Source organism: Dendropsophus ebraccatus, chromosome 7 (genome assembly GCF_027789765.1).
Source record: "Dendropsophus ebraccatus isolate aDenEbr1 chromosome 7, aDenEbr1.pat, whole genome shotgun sequence".
NCBI classification, from domain to species: domain Eukaryota; kingdom Metazoa; phylum Chordata; class Amphibia; order Anura; family Hylidae; genus Dendropsophus; species Dendropsophus ebraccatus.
Genome location: NC_091460.1, coordinates 98,382,709 through 98,405,567, shown reverse-complemented (window position 1 = coordinate 98,405,567; position 22,859 = coordinate 98,382,709). Strand labels below are relative to the sequence as shown.

General features: G+C 45.0%; 1 protein-coding gene across 3 annotated transcripts in view; it reads right to left on the bottom strand.

Annotated features, from left to right (window-relative positions):
• The window catches only part of CIST1 (colon, intestine and stomach enriched 1), a 63,499-nt gene that overhangs the window by 25,827 nt on the left and 14,813 nt on the right, over positions 1 to 22,859 (bottom strand). For all 3 annotated transcript variants that reach the window (XM_069977944.1, XM_069977945.1, XM_069977946.1), the window contains exons 4-5: positions 9,183 to 9,230; positions 1,633 to 1,719 (exon numbers count right to left, since the gene is read on the bottom strand). In XM_069977944.1, coding sequence (XP_069834045.1) covers positions 1,633 to 1,719; positions 9,183 to 9,230 — 135 coding nt within the window. The remainder of the gene's footprint in view (positions 1 to 1,632; positions 1,720 to 9,182; positions 9,231 to 22,859) is intronic.

Here is a 22,859-nt window from a genome sequence, read left to right as displayed (position 1 = left end):
CTGGGAGCGGGGGGGACTGTATTCATAAGCGCCGCACTGTAGTATCAGCACAGCGCGGCTGATTTAGTACAGCGCGGCGCTTATGAATACAGTCCCCCCCGCTCACAGCATCTCATTACAGATACTGCCCGGGGGCGGGGGGGCTCCAGTACATGGTACAGTCAGTGGCGGATTATAATGTGGGCGGCCGCCGAACCGCTCATATTATAATCTGCCACTGAATGCCGCCCCCATGGTGACAGCTAGTGGCGCCGCCTGAGGCAGACGATTCAGGTCGCCTCATGATTGCGGCGCCCCTGATAATAGTTAAGCCTTTCTGTAAGAAAAAATGTTAGCCAGCTCACCTCTGTTACCGCAAATCAATCGGCTTGCACGGATCCACTCCAATGGAGAGCGAGACTTCAATAGAATAAAACAAATGATCCAGCAAACTTAATGATGAAATCCAATCCCATTTATTGCACACATGACCTGGTGGTACAGAAGGACATCAGCCCCCAGCACAGATAACGCCGACGTGTTTCGAGTGCGGTATTTGCACTCTTACTCAAGGCTGAGTAAGAGTGCAAATACCGCACTCGAAACGCGTCGGCGTTATCTGTGCTGGGGGCTGATGTCCTTCTGTACCACCAGGTCATGTGTGCAATAAATGGGATTGGATTTCATCATCAAGTTTGCTGGATCATTTGTTTTATTCTATTAAGCCTTTCTGTACCTCTATATATTAGTTAGGACCCTCTGTCTCTATATAGTAGTTAGACCCTTCTGTGCCCCCTATATAGTAGTTAGGCCCATATGTACCTACATACAGTATAAGCCCTCTCTGTGCATCCATATAGTAGTTAGGCTTCTCTGTAGACCCCACAGTAGGTAGTATCCCCCATTCAGCTCCCTCTCTCATAGACAGTTTACTTGATAGGTAAGCATTCCCCTGTAGGTAACCCTTCTGTTAGTTAGCAAACCCTTCTCTGAGTAGTAAGCCCCCACATGTAGCACACCACCCCCTTCTGTAATAAAAGAAAAAAATAACAAGCCTTCCTCCCTGCTATGCAGTGTAAGATTTAAGTCTCTCAGGAGAGAGAGCGGCCTCTTGTGTCCACAGTCAATAATGCTGCCTGCAGCCACAAGGGTGATTGGAAGGGAAGGAAGCTTGCTTTGTCAATCCCTGTGCTGCATCATTTAACTGTAAGGAGCTGAGCGCACCACCAGGCTTTTTTTTTTACCATAATGAATATAAGGCAAAAATAAAAAAAATGCTTTTTAAAGTTGTCCATAGTATGTAAATAAGGGTCCATTCACACAGAAAGATTATCTGACAGATTATCTGACAAAGATTTGAAGCCAAAGCCAGGAACAGACTAAACAGAGATCAGGTCATAAAGGAAAACCAGAGATTTCTCCTCTTTTCAAATCCCTTCCTGGCTTTGGCTTCAAATCTTTGGCAGATAATCTGTCAGATAATCTCTCTTTTACAGTGCCAAGGTAAGCCTTTTTGCTATGTTCCCAGGGAGTGTTCCCAGGCATTACAAGAGCTCATCTCTCTTTGTTCACCAGCTCTATGCCCACTGTTATCCAAGCAGGAATAGGCGTATGCAAACCCTCTGTATTTTATAATACTCTTGTATGACTTACCTTTAGCAGTTACAGTATTAGTTGTAGTGTTTTCAGTGGAATGTGATGTAGAGATTGTTTCTGCTGTTATGGCTTGTGATTGTATATCTGAAAAATAGTAATACATATCAGGATGCATTGATTTCAAGCGTTTTCCTACAAACACCACAATCCAAATATTAATAGGCAGAGTCAAGAAGGAACAAAATTGCAGTAGATATGCAGTGTAGCTACTGCCCCACAAATGTGCAGCAGTTTACAGTAAAGCAAGTGGATGGTATATTAATATTCCACTAATTAAGTTCTGAAAACGCTGCATTCACCCTTACCAATTGTATATTGTAAGGATTTCCTTTTCTAATTCTTACTAACTTAATATTTACACAAGGTGAAAGACATTCCAAAATGGAGGGCACCCAGTTGTCTATGTAGGGTGCCAACTGACTGTATGTGGCATCGCCAGGCATGTATTTAATGTGTTATAACCCCCACTCCCCTTGCTTGGTTTCGCCAGGAAAGGGTTTATATGCTCTCTGCTGGTGTTTTCCCTCCTCCTTTTCTTGTTGCAGCCCAATCCTGTCTGTCGCCCATCTTTCTGGCCACTTCTTGTCCCTATTCCCTCCTGCTATTTATGTCATCTGTAGAGATGAGCAAACCTCTAGCATGCTCGAGTTCATCCGAACCCGAACTTTCGGCATTTGATTAGCGGTGGCTGCTGAAGTTGGATAAAGCCCTAAGGCTATGTGGAAAACATGGATATAGTCATTGGCTGTATCCATGTTTTCCAGACAACCTTAGAGCTTTATCCAACTTCAGCAGCCCCCGCTAATCAAATGCCGATCGTTCGGGTTCGGATGGACTCGAACCCGAACTCGGTTCGCTCATCTCTAGTCATCTGCTTCCCATTAGCCTGCAGTCTACAAATGTGAGCTTAGCCAGTTGCCTGCCCTCCCGCCATTTGGTTTAGCAGTTCACAAGTTGCTCGGTTCAGAAGACATGACCGCTGGTGGAAAAAAATACATGGCAAGCAGGCTCTGGATGGCAAGGTCCACATGTGTTGGAGTCTTCTGCGGCATACCGCTTGTTACCCCTACCTCAGAATGCAAGGCATTGCGTGCCAGTAGGTCTTGTGTGTTTTCAAATTATATTAAATGCTGTGGCCGATCACCGCCCAGCAAAAGGTAACTTTGTGTCATGAGAGTTTTATTCCTGGGGGGAGGGGAGCGGGGAATAGTTTATGGGTTTACTATGGAGCGTACATGCAGTCTATATAAGCTCTTTTTTGTACATAAGTGGCTTAACACATAATAGAATTAGCTCTAATGAGGAAATAATTTGCAAATAAAAAGGAAGTCCAATTTACGGGAATTAATTCCTTTGGAATAGAAATCTTAAAGGTACTGTCAGTACCCGGACCATACCTGAGGTGCAGACAGTCTGCTGTAGTCTGCAGTCCTCTAGTAAGCATGATGCCTTTTGGTAATTTGTAAGTGGAATGGATTATGCACAATCTTGCATCTCCTATTGTAATGAAGAGTCAAAGAGGCATTTTGGCTCTGTGTTTGTGCCTCACGCTAACACGCCTCCCCACTCCTTCCTCCTCCATCTTCTTCATGAATAATCATTGCTACCTGGCCTCCTGCTCACTCACACTGTCAGTCAGTATCTGCCAACAAAGGACTGATCAGCAACCAGATATAGTCGAATCTCTATGCCTGACTGTGTTGAAACCATCGTCCAGGGGTAAATCACCTGTTTACAGACTGGCAACAGCTCTTGGGTTCGATTTCCCTGATAGAAAAAAAAAATATAATTTTTAATTTATTTTATAGTTTTAAAATTCTGTTTTCTTACACAATGAAAAAAATAAATTATAAACTGTATTTTATTTCCATCAGGGGAACCAAACCCCCAAAAAACGGTTACTGGTTTCTAGACAAGAGAGTTACCCCTGTACCACAGCTCCAACACAGTAAGGCTTGAAGATACAACTATATATGATTGCAACCAACAAAACACAGTAATCACTGAATTCAAGGAGAACAGTGAAAAAACTCCAATGAAGTACTCAATCAAGAGTCTCCACTGATGCCCCCAAAAAGTTAAATATCCAAAACAAGAGTCTGTGGAGTCTTGGTTGCGAGTCTCAAAACACGGGATAGCCAGATATCGCTAGCCTGTTGCCACGGGTAGCCTCCATGATGGGGAGAGCACCACACCACCCTGATAAATAGCCCCTTAAGTCCAACTCGGTTGCGAGTATTGGAACACAAACAGGGAAATACCAGGGTGGCCCCTTTTTGTCAATGTCTAACTCAAGGTACGAGTATTGCGATCATGACAAGGGCTTGCCAAGGCAGGCTTCCATCCACAGACAGCCGTTTCGGGGTATTTGCCACTCGTCAGTGTGGAGTAGGATTCTGGCTAGTTGGGGCAATGACAAATCAACCAACAAAACACAGTAATCACTGAATTCAAGGAGAACATCGAAAAAAAATCCAATGAAGTACTCAATCCAATGAAGGACTCTTGTTTTGCATATTTAACTTTTTGGGGGCATCAGTGGAGACTCTTGATTGAGTACTTCATTGGAGTTTTTTTCACTGTTCTCCTTGAATTCAGTGATTACTGTGTTTTGTTGGTTGATTTGTCATTGCCCCAACTAGCCAGAATCCTACTCCACACTGACGAGGGGCAAATACCCCGAAACGGCTGTCTGTGGATGGAAGCCTGCCTTGGCAAGCCCTTGTCATGATCGCAATACTCGTACCTTGAGTTAGACATTGACAAAAATGGGCCACCCTGGTATTTCCCTGTTTGTGTTCCAATACTCACAACAGAGTGGGACTTAAGGGGCTATTTATCAGGGTGGTGTGGTGCTCTCCCCATCATGGAGGCACCCCGTGGCAACAGGCTAGCGATATCTGGCTATATATGATTGCAGCTCATTCCTTTGTAGAAGGACACTGACTGACAGCAAAAGGATGCAAGAGGCCGGGCAGAAGAGAATATTAATGAAGAAGAGGGAGGAAGGAGTGGTGAGGCATACCAGAGTGCGGCACAAATGCTGAGCTACAACTCCTCTTTAATTACAGTTTGAGATGCACATATTCCACTCCATGGACAAAGGGCATAACAATGTGGAGGCTCAGTTCCCAATGACCCTATTTGGAATCAGATTCACAGCACCCAGTGACTTTTTAGAATGGACACTGTCTTTACAGCACCCAGTATCTTAATACAACAAACCCTGTCTTTACAGCACCCAGTGACTTATAAGAATGGACACTGTCTCCACAGAACCCAGTGACTTCTTAGAATGGGCACTGTCTTTACAGCACCTAGTAACTTGGTATAATTTACCCTGTCTTCACAGCACCCAGTGACTTCTTAGAATGGACACTGTCTTTACAGCACCCAGTAGCTTGGTATAACAGACCTTTTCTTTACAGCACCCAGAGACTTATTAGAATGGACACTGCCTTCTCAGCACCCAGTGACATGGTATAATGGACCCTGTCTTCACAACACCCAGTGACTTAGTATAATGAGAGACTTGGTACAAGAGAGTTACCCCTGGACCACAGCTTCAGCACAGTAGGGCTTGAAGATACAACCATATCTGATTGCAGATCATTCCTCTGTAGGAAGAGACAGGTAGGTTCCTTGCTGGACCACAGGAACCACATCAGATCCACCGGAGTGCTGAGCGCAGGTGGCAAATCAACAAAAGGGAACTACCGCAAAGGAACCGCAATTCGGTCGCGGCTGTATAAACGTCACTTGAATACAATTCCAAAAAATTAATTTATTAAATTGTGGCAACGCCTTTCGGCACCCTATTCCAACAGTGCCATTCTCAAGCCTGTAGAAAGACACTGACTGACAGCAGAAGAAAGCAGGAGGTCGGGCAGAAGAGAATATTCATGAAGAAGAGGGAGAAGGAAGGAGTGGTGAGGCGTTCCAGAATGCGGCACAAACGCTAAGCAACAACTCCTCTTTGACTCTTCATTACAGTAGGCGTTACAATTGTGCAAAATCCACTCCACAGACAAAGGGCATAACAATGCGGAGACTCAATCCCTAATGACCCTATTTGGATTCAGATTTGAATTTGTGCCTCACTTGGGACTTTAGGACCCACATTTGGTATCACAACAAACCTATTTCAGAATAGACCAGCTATTTATCTTGGATGCCTCAGTGCCTGATCACGACATGTGGCGAGTGTGGGAACTGGGGCAAGGGGCTTAAATAAGGGCTTGGCTCAAACTATTTAGCCTAGCACAAAGAAAATACATCATGTTAAAAAAAAACTAATCTTGGCAATGTCAGGATCATGCAGTAACCTGGTGTGAACTGGTCCTGGTTTTTGCATTTATGTGACACCCGACTGATTCTCTGCATCCGGCAATGCAGGAGTTAACCAGAGCCCTGCAAAGATCTGATTACTGCAGTTGAGCGGGCTTCTTGACTGACTTGTTCCTCTGCCTGTCTGGAGACTGGGAGATCAGAGCTCCGGTCCAATGAGGATTCGGACCGGGCTCTTGGTCAGCATAAAACTACGCTGAAGGAGTTTCTTAGAGCTGGCTATTAGATTAATACCCTGGTCCCAGCTCCCGTGTCTATTCCTGCGATTCCCTTCCTAACTCCCTCTGCTTGCTTGACTTGTTATCCGACCTCCCGCCTGACCTTTGACTATCCGGTTGTTTGCAGACTTTGTACTGCGTTGCTCGTTTGGTTCTGACTTGGCTTGTTTACCATCCGATATTGTGTTTGTCTGTCTGTCTCGTTTTGTGTTTCACATACTCAGTATAGGGAACGTTTTTGTGGTTGTCCACAGCCGCCTAGGGCCGACTGAGGCAAGTAGGTAGGGACAGTGGGTGGGTTCAGACCTAGGGCCCACTGTCTTGTCCTGCCCGTACCTCCCTGTCCTGACAGACAAATTGTATTTCCCAGAAACACACAGAAGTTACTTTAGGTAACAGGGGGCATCAAGAAGTTCTTGCTGCACATATGGCATTTGCCATAATAAAGACCTTGTAGTAGTAGAAATGGAATTTGTCTAAAAAAAACAACAACTGGTATTGAGTGGCTCCTCAGTTCATATCCAAAAACTAGCAGGACCAGTGACCTTTGAGTCACAGCAACACAAGTGACTTTGCCTGAAGTTAATTGAGGGTCATAACTGGATGCTTCTTGCAAAAAAAAAAAAAAAAAATGAGCGACTGGCAACCCAAGTTCTTGTTGGGTTCTAAATACTTTGTTAAATGGTTTGGCATTCCTTTGTACATGTGGTCCCACTGTCCTGTTCTTTTTGGCTCAGTAGCCATGGACTTTCATCTTTCTGATGAATAGTTAAAAACTTTCTAATATTTTAGTTTCCTTTTTGGCAGCAAAAGATGCACAGTTGAAGCATGTCCAGCCTTTGCTTGGCCCCCTGACTTTTGCATGCAGGGCCATGCCCATAGAGTGTTTTTTTCCATGGTGCCTTTCATTGATTACAATGGTCATACTTGTTGGAGTGTACCTAACATTATTTAAATTGTACCTATCATTTAAACAAACTTCTGATATGTCATAGGGACATGCTCTGTCCCTTCATCTCCACTCTTACTGCTAATGTAGCAGTGGAAGAAATTATAATAGAGCCTATAGAACTTCTGGTAATTGTGTCTATCGGAAGTTCCATATGCTTTATAATTATGTCCATTGTGGAGAGTGGAGATGAAGGAGCAGAGCGCACTCTGCTAAGCACGTCTGCCTCCTTTCGTTCTAGTGATCAGCGGGGGCCTCAGCACTTGGACCCCACGAGTACAAACCTTTGACATGTGGCCATACCTTATCAGAAGTTTATTTTTATGATAGGTATACTTTAAGGTAACTTTTGCTGTAGTGTTTTTTGGTGCACTTTGAATTTCTGAGTTGGTTCTGATAAGCTTGGTTTGGCCGGAAGGTTTACTTTTTCTTTATTGCAGTCAGGTGTTCACTTTCTCATCCGTCAATCTAGGATGGACGTGTTTAGTGAGGATTGCTGGATTTCTTTGAGTCTAGTTGAGGGACCTGCGTGTCCAGTTGGTTCAGTGTCCGAATACTTGTGGGTGCAGAGGCTGAGTACTTTTTTTTTTTTTAGATTTGGATGGCAAGCCACTTCAATTTCAGTTTTTGACAAAATTGGAACAGTGACAACAGCTAGGTATTCTGAAGTTTCGCCACTAGGTGTCAGTGTTTTCTATATGTCTATGTATTGCACAGCTGAAGTCAGTGTTGGGTTAATGTTTTATGTATGCCATGTGTTTGTAGCTGACCAATTGGAGGTGCTCTTTTCTCTATAGCCTATTATCTTTCTCCTGCACACACTCATCCCCACCACTCACAGAGAGGCACACTGTAGGCCCCTGTAGGAGGAGTTACATGGTGGAGAAAGTGCAGTACAGTTCCTACCAGATTCTAAGAGAGGAAAGACACAAGAAACAACTGTTCCTGCTGTAGTTAAGCCAGGACCCCTGTCAGGGGCAACAAGTGCAGTCTAGTCTAGACATAAGAGTGTATAGATGCAGCAAGAGACAACCAGGTCTTTTATTATTCCTACCAAGTTTAGTATGCAGTGCTAAGCACTTTAACCGAGAAACACCCTGACCCACACCGAGAACACGTCTACACAGAGCAGGACAGTATCCTGAAACAAGAGGAACTAGCCTCAATAGGACAAAGCAGCCAGTACTGAAGGCCTACAGATAACCACGGCTGGGGCTTGTATTACCTTAACAGGACGGGAAGCTCGCAACTGTAGGGCAAAATGTGGTCAGACCAACGTCTAAACACAAAACACAAGTAAACACTTCCTTACAAAGTATTTCTCCATGTTTCGGCAGAGTACAAATCTACACTGGGTTGGATCTCCTCTGGCCAACTCCTCTACTCTGCTCTTCAAGGACCGCTACAACTACCCATCTTTCTCTTGCTACTCTCAAGCACAACAAGGTCAAGCACCTAAGTCTGTGTAAAGTTTTATCTATTTTGTGGAACATGTACTGTTATACTGAGAAGCCTTACAGTAAAACTGTTCTATTTTTATATCACCGTTATCTGTTATCTTCTGTACGCACCAGCACCTATACACAGAGCACTTGGGTCATTGTTCCCCTTTCTATTGGTGGCAGTACCAACAGTCCGGGTGGGTCAGTTGGCACTCAGGACTGTGGTGACAAGAGCCCAAGGGACCCACAACAACCCGGCAGGTTACCAACCATTTGGGGAATACAGCCAACCACACAAACAAGCAGGTATCAACATCACACCTGTGTGCTGGACAAGCACTGGAATCGCGACACTAACACCTTTGGCAGAGCTGACAGGCAAACACCAACTGGCCTACCTCACTGGGATACTACAAAATGACCCCTGCAAACTACAAATTCCTTTTAGTGTATGTGAGAAAAAAAAAAGAATGGATTTAAGTGCAATGAAAAAACAACATTTTAGCAGCACCCAAATAGAGTTATACAACCACATGAAAATTGTGCTTTAGATGGTGGCTAGTACCGTGGATCTGGGACACTGCACGTTACCTGTAGATGTATTCTTGGTGGTCCCTGGTGCCTGTGTAGAGCTGTCACCTGTAAAAAATAGAAGAATACAGACTTAAAGGCTAAAGCACTTTTGTACATTGTTCCCTAAGTGCCTAATTACAAAATTTTTGGCAAAGTTTGAAACAAGTTCAGAAAGATGGAGGCTGCACATTTAAAAAAAAAAAAAAAATAATAATATAGTTCTCACACCTGTCCGTGCTCCCCTGGTGTCCTCTGGGTCCAGCAGCATTCAACCCGTTTAAACGATCACTGACTGGATGGAACAGCGCCACGGCCAGTGATTGTCTAAGCGGGCTATCGTTGTTATCTGGGGAGAGACAGCCCACTCAACCAATCACTGGCCACAGTGCTGTCCTGTCTCACTCGATGATTAGCGGGATTTTGGTGGGTGAGAATGGGAGAAGAAGTATACTGGGGAGCACGGACAGGTAGTTGAGCGAACCACACTAAACCTGCAACTGTTTAGCTGTTTTAGTGCGCTTCCCTTTAAGATTTGTTTAGGACGAACCCGGACTTCACAATAAAATTTGTTGAACTTCCCGAAACAAACTTTTGAAAAGTTCACTCATCTCTAATGACAATATTGCAGCATCTGCATATCTCACAATATACCTGTTCTGTGCACGGTCATTAAGTATGACCCTGGGTAGAACTAACCCCTTCTTTTGGCTTATATTTTATGTTTTCTTCCTCCTTACCTTCTAAGAACCATAATGTTGTTATTTTTCTACTTACTTTTTCCAGGACAAGTTTCTATTTTTAACTTTTTTATGGAGGCAGAGAAAAATCATTTATACAGGCAAATTTTTTATTAAATGCAATGATTCAGTTATTTGCCATATGAAGAAACTGACATGCTGCTTGCATCTTTTCTACGTGTTATTACTAATCCAACTAAATGTATAGTTTTTGCTTCATTTTACCATAAAAAAAATGTATACATTTATGCATCGCCATGATCTAACCACCTGCCAAGTTGTATTGGGGCTCATTTTGTAGTTTACCCTGAAACTACATTTGCAAATATGTGAGCTTTCTCTTGCTCACTTTTTATTTAATTTTTGTCTGTCAAAAATCTGCAATTTTTGACAATTTTTTTTTTTGTTTTACACCATTCACCGCGTGGGATCAGGAATGTTATAGTTTAATAGTTTGGTAATTTGGTACTTAGGAAAAGATTGCCGTGGCCTGTATTGTTCTACATCTCAGCTAATCTGAGTGAATAGGATTGCAGTGCAAACCACAAGTGCCTGTAACCTGACAAACATCCCAGATGAATTTCTGGTTGTGATAATCTGAGGGTGGCAAGGTGACATTAATATGGGAACATGAAGGATTTCATGGCGTCTTTAACGTATGCAATGTATTTCTCAGTGGCACATGTGCGGATTCTCCCCACTCCTTGTCCTCAACAACTGGGCTATCAATGTTGAAATTGACGTTTGAAGCAAACCACGATAAAAACCTGATAACCAGCTGACGTGTTCCAATCAGCAAGTCATTGCTACAACTTTTACAGATCGGAACGCGTCAGCTGGTTATCAGGTTTTATCGCTATTTGCTTTAATAAAGAATTAGTACTAGACATTCGTAGTGATGTATTTCCTTCTTCTATTGCACTCATGGTTACTGCACTTGCAGTAAACTGGACTGCGTTTCCATATAAAGGGGTGGGTTATGGGTACAGGACTGTTACACAGTGATGCTGGTTCACAGGTGGTGCTGTATGAATTTCTGCACTATGTTTTTGGGCTATACAGGTGCAGTCTGCAGTCTGGTGTTCAGTTGGTACAGCTAGAACAGTATGTATTTCAGCACTGAGGTGTTGGGTTATACACTTAAAGCAGTGAGTATTTTTGCAGTGTGGTGTTAGGTTATAAAAGTGGAGCAGTATATATTTCTGCAGTGTGATGGTGGGTTGCCACAGGTAAGGCAGTATGTATTGTTGTAGTGAGGGTTTGAGTTATAAAGGTGGAGCAGTAATAATGGAAGTAAGTGAATTGAATAGAGCAGTCAGACACTGCAGTTAATTTCTAGGGGCCTGAAGGAGAGGCAAAAAACGTTGACCTGCTAACCTGTGACCAGAGGTGCACATAGGTTATTCTAACAGTGCAAAGAAACAGATAGTTCAACACTCACTGTAGGTCATAAAATCTTCATATTTATTAAAAGCATGTACAAACTGGTACACACCATGGAGCATCAAACTAGAAAAATCACACCATCAAATGGGAAAAAAGAACGATTGATGCATTTCAGTCAGATATATCAATCCTTAAAGGGGAAGTTCCACGAAAACTAAAATTGGCAGGCAAGGGGGTGAGACAAAATAATAAACAAGTGTGCCTCCCCTGGGTCCCATTTATAGCTGGTACCCAGCTCTTCCAGCTGCAAGGTCACGGCCCAGCTGAATGCCAGGGCAGTTTCTATGACTGCACAGGGTACCGGCAGCTCGGGGGTGCCCGGCCCCCTGAACTCACAGCATCATCGGCAACCCCACAGCCGTCCTTCCCGAAATGTTGTTCAACGGACCCTAGCCCCCCCCCCTTTTGGCACCGCCCTGAGCATCAACGCGCCCCTGCCCCTGGATCTCATCTCCCACATCAGCCTCCCTGATCTCTTCAGCTTACGGATCCTTCAGCAGGTGCAGTGATGATGTCATCGTACCTACTGGGGCATCCCTTCGGTGGCTTACAGGCTGTGTGGATCCTACGACATTTGTCTGGCAGGTTCTAAAGAGACAAATTGTAGCTGCAAGAAATCATCATGGAGGCCTAGGTCGGATGGAGAAGAAAAGGAGAGTGACGCCTCAGATCAAAGAAGATGTCACCTGTGAGTCACTGACCTTTTTGGATTCGATAAAACATTATTTGGTAGGGGTGCTCTATGCCGAAATACACACATTGCTGCTTCCTGTAGGATGTGGGTAGCACAGTGGCTTAGTGGTTAGCACTGTAGCCTCACAGCTATGGGCAGATTATACAATGAGATTGCCCCCATTATAATAACACAGCCACCCCACACCTCTGGGCTGCTGGATCCATTTCAGGCAACTCTGCCCCTTTAAAATACCCACTATTTGCAGCAGACGTGCATGTTATGAGGGGGCTATTCATGGGGAATGCTACGGAGAGGGGGCTATTTATGGGGGGATGCTGCACAGAGGGTGCTATTCATGGGGGGTGCTACACAGAGGGGGCTATTCATGGGGGATGCTACACAGAAGGGGCTATTCATGGAGGATGCTACACAAAAGGGGCTATTCATGGAGGATGCTACACAGAGGGGGCTATTTATGGGGGATGCTACACAGAGGGGGCTATTCATGGGGGATGCTACACAGGGGGCTATTCATGGGGGATGCTACGGAGAGGGGGCTATTTATGGGGGATGCTACACAGAGGGTGCTATTCATGGGGGGTGCTACACAGAGGGGACTACACAGAGGGGGCTATTCATAGGGGATGCTACACAGAAGGGGCTATTCATGGAGGATGCTACACAGAGGGGGCTATTCATGGGGGGGTGCTTCACAGAGCAGCTTATTCATGGGGAATGCAACACAAAGGCAGCTATTCACGGGGGACGCTACGCAGAGGGGGCTATTCATGGGGAATGCTACACAGAGGGGGCTATTCGATGGGTATGCTACGCACAGGGGGCTATACATGGGGGATGCTAAACAAAGGGGGCTATTCATGGGGATGCTACAAAGAGGGGGCTATTTATGGGGGATACTACACTGAGGGGGCTAGTCATGGGGGATGCTACACTGAGGGGGCTATTCATGGAGGCTGCTACACCAAGGAGTCTAATCATGGGGGGTGCTACACAGAGGGGCCTATTCATGGGAGGTGCTGCACAGAGGGGGCTATTCATGGGGGATGGTACATAGAGGGGGCTATTTATGGGGGATGCTACACAGAGGGGGCTATTAATGGGGGGTGCTACACAGAGGGGGCTATTAATGGGGGGTGCTACACAGAGGGGGCTATTCATGGGGGATGCTACACTGAGGGGGCTATTCATGAGGGATGCTACACTAAGGGAGCTATTCATGGAGGATGCTACACTGAGAGGTCTATTCATATGGGATGCAACACAGAGAGGCCTATTCTATATAGGGGGATGCTACACAGAGGGACATATTCTATCCTACACAAAGTGGGCTATTCTATATAGAGGGATTCTACACAGAGGGGGCAATTCGATATAAGGGCATGCTACACAGATGCTACATAGTGGCATGCTACATCCAACTATTCTACTCAACCAGGTTAGCGGGCAGGGTTAGTTGGGGTGTGGTTAGTGGGGTGGGGGAAGGGCTAGAGGGAGCAGGGTTAACAGTGATAAGGTGATGGGGACACAGGTGGAATGAGGTGATGGGGGATACAGGGGGGAAAATGAGGTGTCCCCATCCACAGGGGGGAATATTAGGTGATGGGGAATACAGGGGGAATATTATGTGATGGGGGATACAGGGGGAATATGAGGTAATGGGGGACACAGGGGAAATATGAGAAGATGGGGGACACAGGGGGGAATATGAGGTGATGGGGGACACAGGGGAAATATGAGGAGATGGTGGACACAGAGGGTAATATGAGGTGATGGGGGACACAGGGGAAATATAAGGAGATGGGGACATGGGGGAATATGAGGTGATGGGGGACACAGAGGGGAATATGAGGTGATGGGGGACACAGGGGGAATATGAGGTGATGGAGACACAGGGGGGAATATAAGGTAATGGGGGACACAGGGGGAATATGAGGTGATGGAGACACAGGGGGGAATATAAGGTAATGGGGGATATAGGGAGGAATATGAGGAGATGGGGGATACAGGGAGTATTATAAGGTGATGGGGGACACAGGGAGGATTATAAGGTAATGGGGGACATGGGGGGTAATATAAGGAAATGGGGGGCACAGGGAGGATTATAAAATTATGGGGGACACAGGAGGGCATTATAAGGAGATGGGGAGACACAGGAGGGTAGGGATTATAAGGAAATGGGGGGCACAGGAGGAGATTTTGAGGAGATGGGGGACACAGGAGGGATTGGGGGACACTGGAGGGATTATGAGGGGATGGGGACAGGGAGATTATGGGGGGACAGAGGGGATTATGAGGAGATTAGGGACACAGCGGGGGGGGGGTATGGGGAGATGGGGGACACAGGAGGGGGATTATTACTACATAGGGGCACAGAATGGGGAATTATGACAACATGATGAGACAGGGGGATTATAAATTTACATCCTGGCAGGTAGTTCCTAATACCTAACCAACTCTAAGCCTCTTCTCCTAGGCATCCTAACCCAGGGGGCCCACTCAGACTCACTCTCCCCCCCTAGGCTGAACCCCTAGCTACTCCCCTGGTTGCTGCCCATGGTGAGACTAACAATTCATTCCCTACTTGTTATTATTTACTCAGTCTCTAAACTGCGGCTTTCTGCTGAAAACACACAGCTTTTCTTTACGTCTCCCCCTCCTACCCCCTCCCTTCTGAGACTGAGTGCCTTTATCTGCAACATTGTAGCTTTATTGTAATTCTGAGAGGGTTAACCCCTACACGACCTAGGATGTACCAGTACATCCTGGAAGTCTGTGCCCAGATGACCCTGGATGTACCGGTACGTCCTGTGCTATGAAGCGTGCTCCGGAGCGGAGCACGCTTCATATCAGGTGGGGGCTGGCTGCAATCAGCAGCCGGCACCTCAACGTTAATGACACGCTGCAGCGATCGCATTGCAGCGTGACATTAACTCCTTAAACGTCACGATCGTGGAGCTGCCGCGGCGTTTAAGTGTAAGTGACAGGGGGAGTCCGGCGGTCCGTTGTAACGATCGGGACCCCCGCAGTCACACTGCGGGGGTCCCGATCGTTACAACGGACTGCCAGAGGTCTCTCACCTGCCTCCGTGCGGTCTCACCGGCGATCTGTTCTCTGAGCCTGCACAGGCTCAATGAGCAGAGCGCCGATAACACTGATCAATGCTATGCCTTTGTCATAGCAATGATCAGTGATGAAAATGAAAGTAATGTATGTAGAAGCCCCCAAAGGGACTTAAAATGCATTAAAAAAAAAGTTAAAATCACTAACACACTACCCCAAAAACCTCGCCCAATAAAAGTTTAAATCACCCCCCTTTGCCATTATATAAATAAAACATATAAAAATAAAAAATAAACTTATAATATACCGTAGCGTGCGTAATTGTCCGATCTATTAAAATATAACAAGCGTCATTGCGAATGGTGAACGGCATACGCAAAAAGATGGAAAAAAGTGCACGGATTACCGATTTTATGATACATTATATATATAAAAAATTAATAAAAAGTGATCAAAACGTCAGATCTTCACAAATATGGTATTAATAAAAACTAGAGATCATGGCGGAAAAAATGACACCCCATACAGCCCCATAGGTGAAAAAATAAAACTCCAAACAACAGCCACCTCGGCACTACAGATCTCAGTAAGTGCGTAGCGTGATCTTCCGATAGTCCACCCTTCGGATCCTACGGTGCTCTATCATCAAAGGTTCATAGTGACTTACTTCAAAACCATGTCCGGCAAGGAATGAAAGATGAGGCACTCGTTGATCCGTATCAAATTCGTAACTTTATTTCACCACTTGTTACATCAGGTGCTATGGACGCGGTCAGGTGAGTGAACGGGCAACACATGGCCTTGTAGATAGAAAACTGAAAGTGCTAGAGCTCTCAGAAGGGGAGGAGGAAAAAACGAAAGCGCAAAGATCAAAATTTGCGTGGTCCGCTGGGTCATTTTGGGCCTGGTCCTCAAAGGGTTAAAGGGAAACTCCAGGCAGAGGTAAAGAAAAATGAAACTTCTGCAGAAGCTTAGAGCATTACTTACCTATCTATCTAAGTTTTGAAACTACCAAAAATCCATTTGTTTTGGGGGGTTTTGTTCTGTATTGTGATTCTGTACTTCCTGGTTTATCAGTTGTACACAAGACTACAGGTTCCAGAGTGCAATGCTTTCCCTCAGCTGTTCATCACAGTCCTCCACCCTGCCTTTTCCCCACCCAAATCAGTTGCAGAACATCTAGGCTGTGTTCACACATTGCAGTGTTATTGTGTTACTGAATTAATTGCAGTCATTTCATTGTGTTCCCACCCACACAGCACACTGCATTCTTTACCTGTAATGCTGATATTGGAATAAAGTAAAGAACTTTTTTAATTTAAATTACTTTTCTTTTCATCTCCACACACAAATTATGGTAGAGCATCTTTTATCTTTGAAGTTGAGCCCCACAATAAGAACTTTATCCGATATGATCTTACATGGGATATACTGTTTATGCCTTGTTTTTTGTCCAGGTGGGGTTGGCAGCAGGGGCGTAGCTAATGTCTCCTGGGCCTTGGTGCAAGAGGTCAAACTGGGGCCCCCTTCTTCCGTGACAATGTTTTTGGTAAATATATATATATATATATATATATATAATGAAAATCGATATTGCCAATAATACCATAATACCATACTGTTACTGACCAAATCTTGTATACTGAGACCAATGTTACCAATAATACCAGTATTCAACAGGGAAATATTACTGCCACACAACTACCATTACCACCATATTGTTACTGACAAATACTGTATACTAAGACCAATAAAACACCGTACCAGATAACAAGTTACAAATAACACCACCATGTACTGACTAACGCCACCGCCGCTACTGAATAACACCACCACATACTGACTAACACCACCTCTGCTACTGAATAATCCACTGTACAAAGATCAATATCACCACATCTACTCATATGGGTAGAGGTAGCCCCCTAAATTGCCCCCTCTTATAGATGGCCCCACCTATGTTGTCCCCCTTATAGATGCCCCTCCGCCTTATAGATGCCCCCCCCATGTTGTCTCCCTTATAGATGCCCCCCTATTTTGGCCCCCTTATAGATGGCCCCCCATGTTGTCTCCCTTATAGATGGCCCCCCTCCTGTCCCCCCCCTCCTCTGTGCAAAGCAGATAAAAATAAAAAACACAACTCACCTAACAACACGCTCCCCCGTTGAGCCTCTTCTCATTCACTGTCCCCCGGCTGATGTGTGGCTGCTGGGGGTGTCGTGTCCTATCCACAGCAGCTCACGCATCAGAGTTCACTGTGAGCCAGGGCTGGGACTTCGTTTGTGTCCCAAACAGATGCTCCCTGTGCCGGAAGTCAAGGCCATAGGCGCACAGGGAGCTCTGATGTGTGCGCTGCTGGGGAAAGGACGCGACACCCCCGGCAGCCGCACATCAGCCGGGGGACAGCACAAGCCGGATTCTTGTGACCGCAAGCAGAACAATGCTTGCGGTCACAAGAGTGAGCAAATGGGGGGGACAGGGGGGCTGTGCGGTGGCAAGGGGTAGCTATGCCACTGGTTGGCAGTGCAGGCTCTAATCCTCTCTGCCGTTTAGCATCATTTATATGTGTTACTTCATCATTTTTTTAAATACGCTGCAGTACTGCAATGAAACTCCAACATGTGTGAACATAGCCATAATTTCACTGCAGAGTTTTGCACAATTAGTTGAGTTTCAGCACCTGCCTCTGGCTGGTCAGAGAGGTGAATCACTGAGGGGATTGGGGGATCCAGCCAAGCCTCCTGTGACATCACGTCCTGCCCCCTGTCTGCATCATCAGCCTGTGCTTAGCAAACACACACAATGTGAGACACAAGCATGGAAGATTTGTCTCCTAAGGTGGGAGAGCAGTGGGAGCAGGAGACAATGTGGATTGGCACAGAGGCCATTTTTCTTCACTTTCTGGATTTCTATCAGCTACCAGTGTGGCAGAACCATACAGATATGGTAATACATTGTACAGACACATCTATATAACTTTTTATGTACTTTTAATAGAAAACAAGTTTTACTTATGTGGAGTTCCCCTTTAATCACAGTGAGTTCATTAACAACTTGTTTGTTTGTATTTTCAGCAGAAAGCGGCAGCTCAGAACTGGGAGAAGGAGACTGAATAGATAACAACAAGTAAGGAATGATTTGTTTGCCTCACCATGGGCAGCAACATATCAAAAATTATATTTGAGTGGAATACACCTTTAATTAATGTTAGCACTATATAAATAAAGGAGCTAAGGCCCTATTCCACCAACAGATCTGACGACAGATTATCTGCCAAAGATTTAAAGCCAAACCCAGGAGTGGATTTGAAAAGAGGAGAAATCCAGTCTTTCCTTTATGACCTGTTCTCTGTTTATAGCCTGTTCCTGGGTTTGGCTTCAAATCTTTGGCAGATCTGTCGTCAGATCTGTTGGTGGAATAGGACCTTTACAGTGGTGCCTTGGATTACAAGCATAATTTGTTCCAGGCCTGCACTTGTAATCGAAATCCACTCTTAAACCAAAGCAAATTTTCCCATAAGAAATCATTGAAATGCAAACAATTGGTTCCACACCCCAAAAATAATGATTTTATATTCTGAATAACATGTAAGACAAATGAAACAAACATTTATAAACAGTTGAATATGCCATGTTATAAGTTACTGTACAGTATAGCAATCAGCATGTGGAGTATAATGTATAGTAAGTGCATTAACCTGAAAAACAGCAGCACTTTGTAGATACAGGATGGAACTGCAGATCCCCATAATGTAGTAGCGTAGCACAACAGGCTAGAATAGAGAAGCAGGGCTGCTGTCAGAGGTCTGTGTGTGGTCACCATGGACTAATTAGGACTCACAGAGACTGCAGGGAACATGAAGGAATGAGCAGGACATATGTGGGCACATACATGATGCAGCACTCTCTGTCCGGGAAGAGAGGGGTTACAGCTATGGAGAGATTACTCCTGTCCCCTGATGTAAGCCCCAGCCTGAAGTGGCTTTACTATTATTTGGAAGGTGAGGGAAGCTTTCTGGGTCAGGGTACAGTGCTGTAGATCACACAGTGCAGACCATGTCCCTCCTCCACTCCCCCTTACACCCAGTACAGGAAGCTCTTAAACCAAAGCAATGCTCTTAAACCAAGTCACAATTTTGAAAAACTGTGAGCTCTTAAACCAAAACGCTCTTAAACCAAGTTACTCTGAAACCAAGGTACCACTGTATTATTATTATTATTATTATTATTATTATTATTAATAATAATCACTGTCAACAGGAAGGTAGACAAAGTAGATTAATTAATTAAACAATCAATCAGTCTCTTCAACTGATTCAGTAGGGTTATAAGACATACTTTACATTTCTTCCTTTTCCCATTCCTGATTTTTTGTTTCCTTTGCAGTCTGAAGATTTCTCGATGTAATTATACAGTTTCCAGCAAATGTAATGTTCACACCTAATTTTATCCAACAAGAAGAACCTGTTTTAATGATGGCTCGCCTTCTCTAAATTAGCACAATCTTTTCTGTTTACATTAAGGTGATAGGGTTATTAACTCTTTTAGGAGTGGACTATCTTGAGTCAAAACTTTTTTTTTTTGTAATACTGTACCACTTTAATGGGACTGTCACCACAAAGTTTGTATGCCTTGAAGTAGCTGCAACAGAGTAGCTGAAAAGCAAGCATCTAAGCGTATACAAACTTTTATTTTTAGCTGTGTCAGTTTGTGTAACACACAGCGAGTGTGGACGCACTTTTCTACGCAACCTGTTTAGTGTAGACTCTAGACTCCCCCCGATTTATGAAGATAAAAAGTTGTTTTTTGGCAGACAATGGACAGATGCGAATAAATTTAATCGCAACCCCCTGTTTTGTGAATAAATTTTCACATCTGGCCATTTTAGGGGGCGGGAGGGGGTGGGGAGGTGACGGAACAGGGAGCGCAGACTCTGGGTCCACTGAATTTATCATTTTTTGCTCGGAAAAGGCAGTGCGCTGCTACATAAATGTTGGCACTGTTGGCATTTTTAAGCCTGGCACAAAAAAACACGGACTTATTAAATTTCCCCCAAGTGTCCTCTAGGTTATTCACCTTTAACCCCAGTCCGCTCCACACCGGGCCGCTCCACATGTGTGGTCCTAGTGTGAGCAGAAGGTGGAACCTGGCAGAATTTAGGGCAGGCAGCTTCAGAGTCAGGTCAGATAATCCAAGCCGGCAACAGTAGGGGTACACAGTACAACAGGGGTCAGGCAATAAGCACAATCCAAAGAGCAGAATAACAGAAACACACCATTGCTAGGAATGCAAATATCTAACAACGCTCAGGCAGGGAGGTAGAGCTAGTTTGATTAGATGCAGGTGGCTCTGGATTGGCAGGAGCAGGCGGAGACAAGCTGGCTCTATAAATTTAGAGCAGCTAGCTGACTGCCCACCACAGTGGCCAGATGTGTAATTGCAGCACAAATAGGAAGAAGACGCAGGAAGACACATAAGCATTGTGCATAGTAGAGTTAACAGGACCAGGGGAGTAACTAGAATTGGCTGTGCCCCATAGCAAACTTTTGATTGGGCCCCCCCCCCTTCAACTGACCACTGAGCCGTGAAGTTAGCACCGTCACACTGCAACTGACCAAATCCTGTATACTGAGACTAATATTACCAATAATACCAGTATACAAGGGGCAACTATTACTGCCAGAGCATGACCACTAACATTACCACTATACTGTTACTGACCAAATACAGTATACTAAGAGTCTTAGTATACTGGACCAATAATATCAATAGTATCAGTTTACATGGGACGAATATTGCCTCCGCTCACTGACTAATACCACCACATACTAAATTATGATACCACTGCTACGGAATAAAATCCACAGTCCAATATCACCAGTGACCATATAGCAGCATATATCAGCTCCACCTATGCTCTGCACACCATAAGTGATTACACTGCAGCTACAGCCCAATGCCCAACCCCTTTTTCATCTATATAGTTATCTCCCCTAGTAGTTAGCCCCTGTAGGCATCTCCCTAGGTTAACCCCTTACTTCATACAGGCATCCCCCATGTAGGCAATCCTTTGTAATTAACCCCCTCCCCAATAAACATATCCTCCTGTTATGTAGTATATGAATACCCAATTCCCCCTTCCGCATGCAGGCATCCTCATGTTGAAAAGACTGCAGCGTCTCCTTCTTCCTACTCAGAGCAAGAGTCACGTCACAGCTGCGCTAGAGTGCTGGGGGAGGGGCGCGCTCTTGTGACTGGAGACAGAATGCTCCGGTCACAAAAGTGATTGGCAGGGTCAGGAGTCAATGGCTCCTGACCCTGTCATTCACAGCCCTGCATTTAACTGTGAGCGTTCATTAGGAGCGCTCATAGTTAAAAGGCCGGATTCTGGATGCCCTTTGCAGCACCCAGGAGGCCCCCCTCGGCCTCCGGATGCTGCAAGTGATGTCATCTCAGGGGTCCTGGGCCATTACAGCACCGGTCCCTCTGATGCTACGAGCCCTGTAGCAGCCGCTGCTACAGCAGTAGTTCCGCCTTTGGACAGGACAGTGCTGCTGTTTCATCTGGTAGCAATACAGTTTGATGATCTTTTTTTTACAACTGACCAAAGCTTAGGATAGCATAGGCACTGTACATTTTGAAACTCTGAAAGTAACTGTTCTACACGAGAACTGGAGGACTACAAGCCCCAGGATTTTTTGCAGGCTGCATATGATGCTGATACTAGTAGTCCCTCTGTAATTATACTCTTGGCTGTTCTTACCTCACATCCACCTGCAACCCCCCCGTCCCCCTGCACAGTTTCTGTCTCAAACACATCAGTAACTGTCCAGAGCAGGAGAGGTTTTCTATGGGGATTTGCTACTACTCTGGACAGCTCTTGGACAGAGATGTCAGTAGAGAGCACTGTGTCAGACTGAAATAAAAACACCACTTCCTGCAGGACATACAGCAGCTGATAAGTACTGGAAGACAGCAGATTTTTTTTTTTTAAAGTAACTTACAAATCTATATACCATTCTGAAACCAGTTGATCTAAAAGAAAAAGATTTTTCGCCAGACCAATCCCTTTAAATGTGAACAGAGTGTCCTTATTTGATCAGTCATGCATCCAGAGTGTGTAAATTTTCACGTCACACTTCATTAGCCCCAGCAATAGAAAAAATTCTAACAATGTACCTTTTATGTGTGACAATGTATGTAAATCATAGGGCCCAGAGCCGGAGTAAGACTGAAAATCAGCCCTGGCATTTCAGAGCACACAGGCCACTTGCCATGCGATAAAAAGTTATGAGACTATGTTGTGAGTGCACCATGGCTATAAATTGTATCGTCATGGCCATGCTTTGAATGACAGATAATAACACAGTAAATGGGGTTATAACTAGCCTGTCTGTGTGCTGTGTAGCGGTGCTGCAGTTACAGGTCGCCAACCCCACACAGTGTACGGAGACAAACTGCTTCTGGGCCCCATTCAAGGTGTAAGGGCCAGTTCACATGGAGTAAAAGAGGCGGAATTCCGCAACAGAACACTCCACTGCGGAATCCCTCCTGTCTCAATGTCATATAGTTGGTCTATGGGAGGGCTTGCGCGCCTCCGCTCAAAGAATTGACATGTCAGTTCTTTGAGCGGACAGGCGTGGAGAGAGGAGACGTGAGAGCCCTCCCGTAGACTGCCTGTATAACTCTGAGGCTGGCGGGAACTCCCACCACGAAATTCAGCCAGTTTTACTCTATGTGAACTGGCCCTAAAACC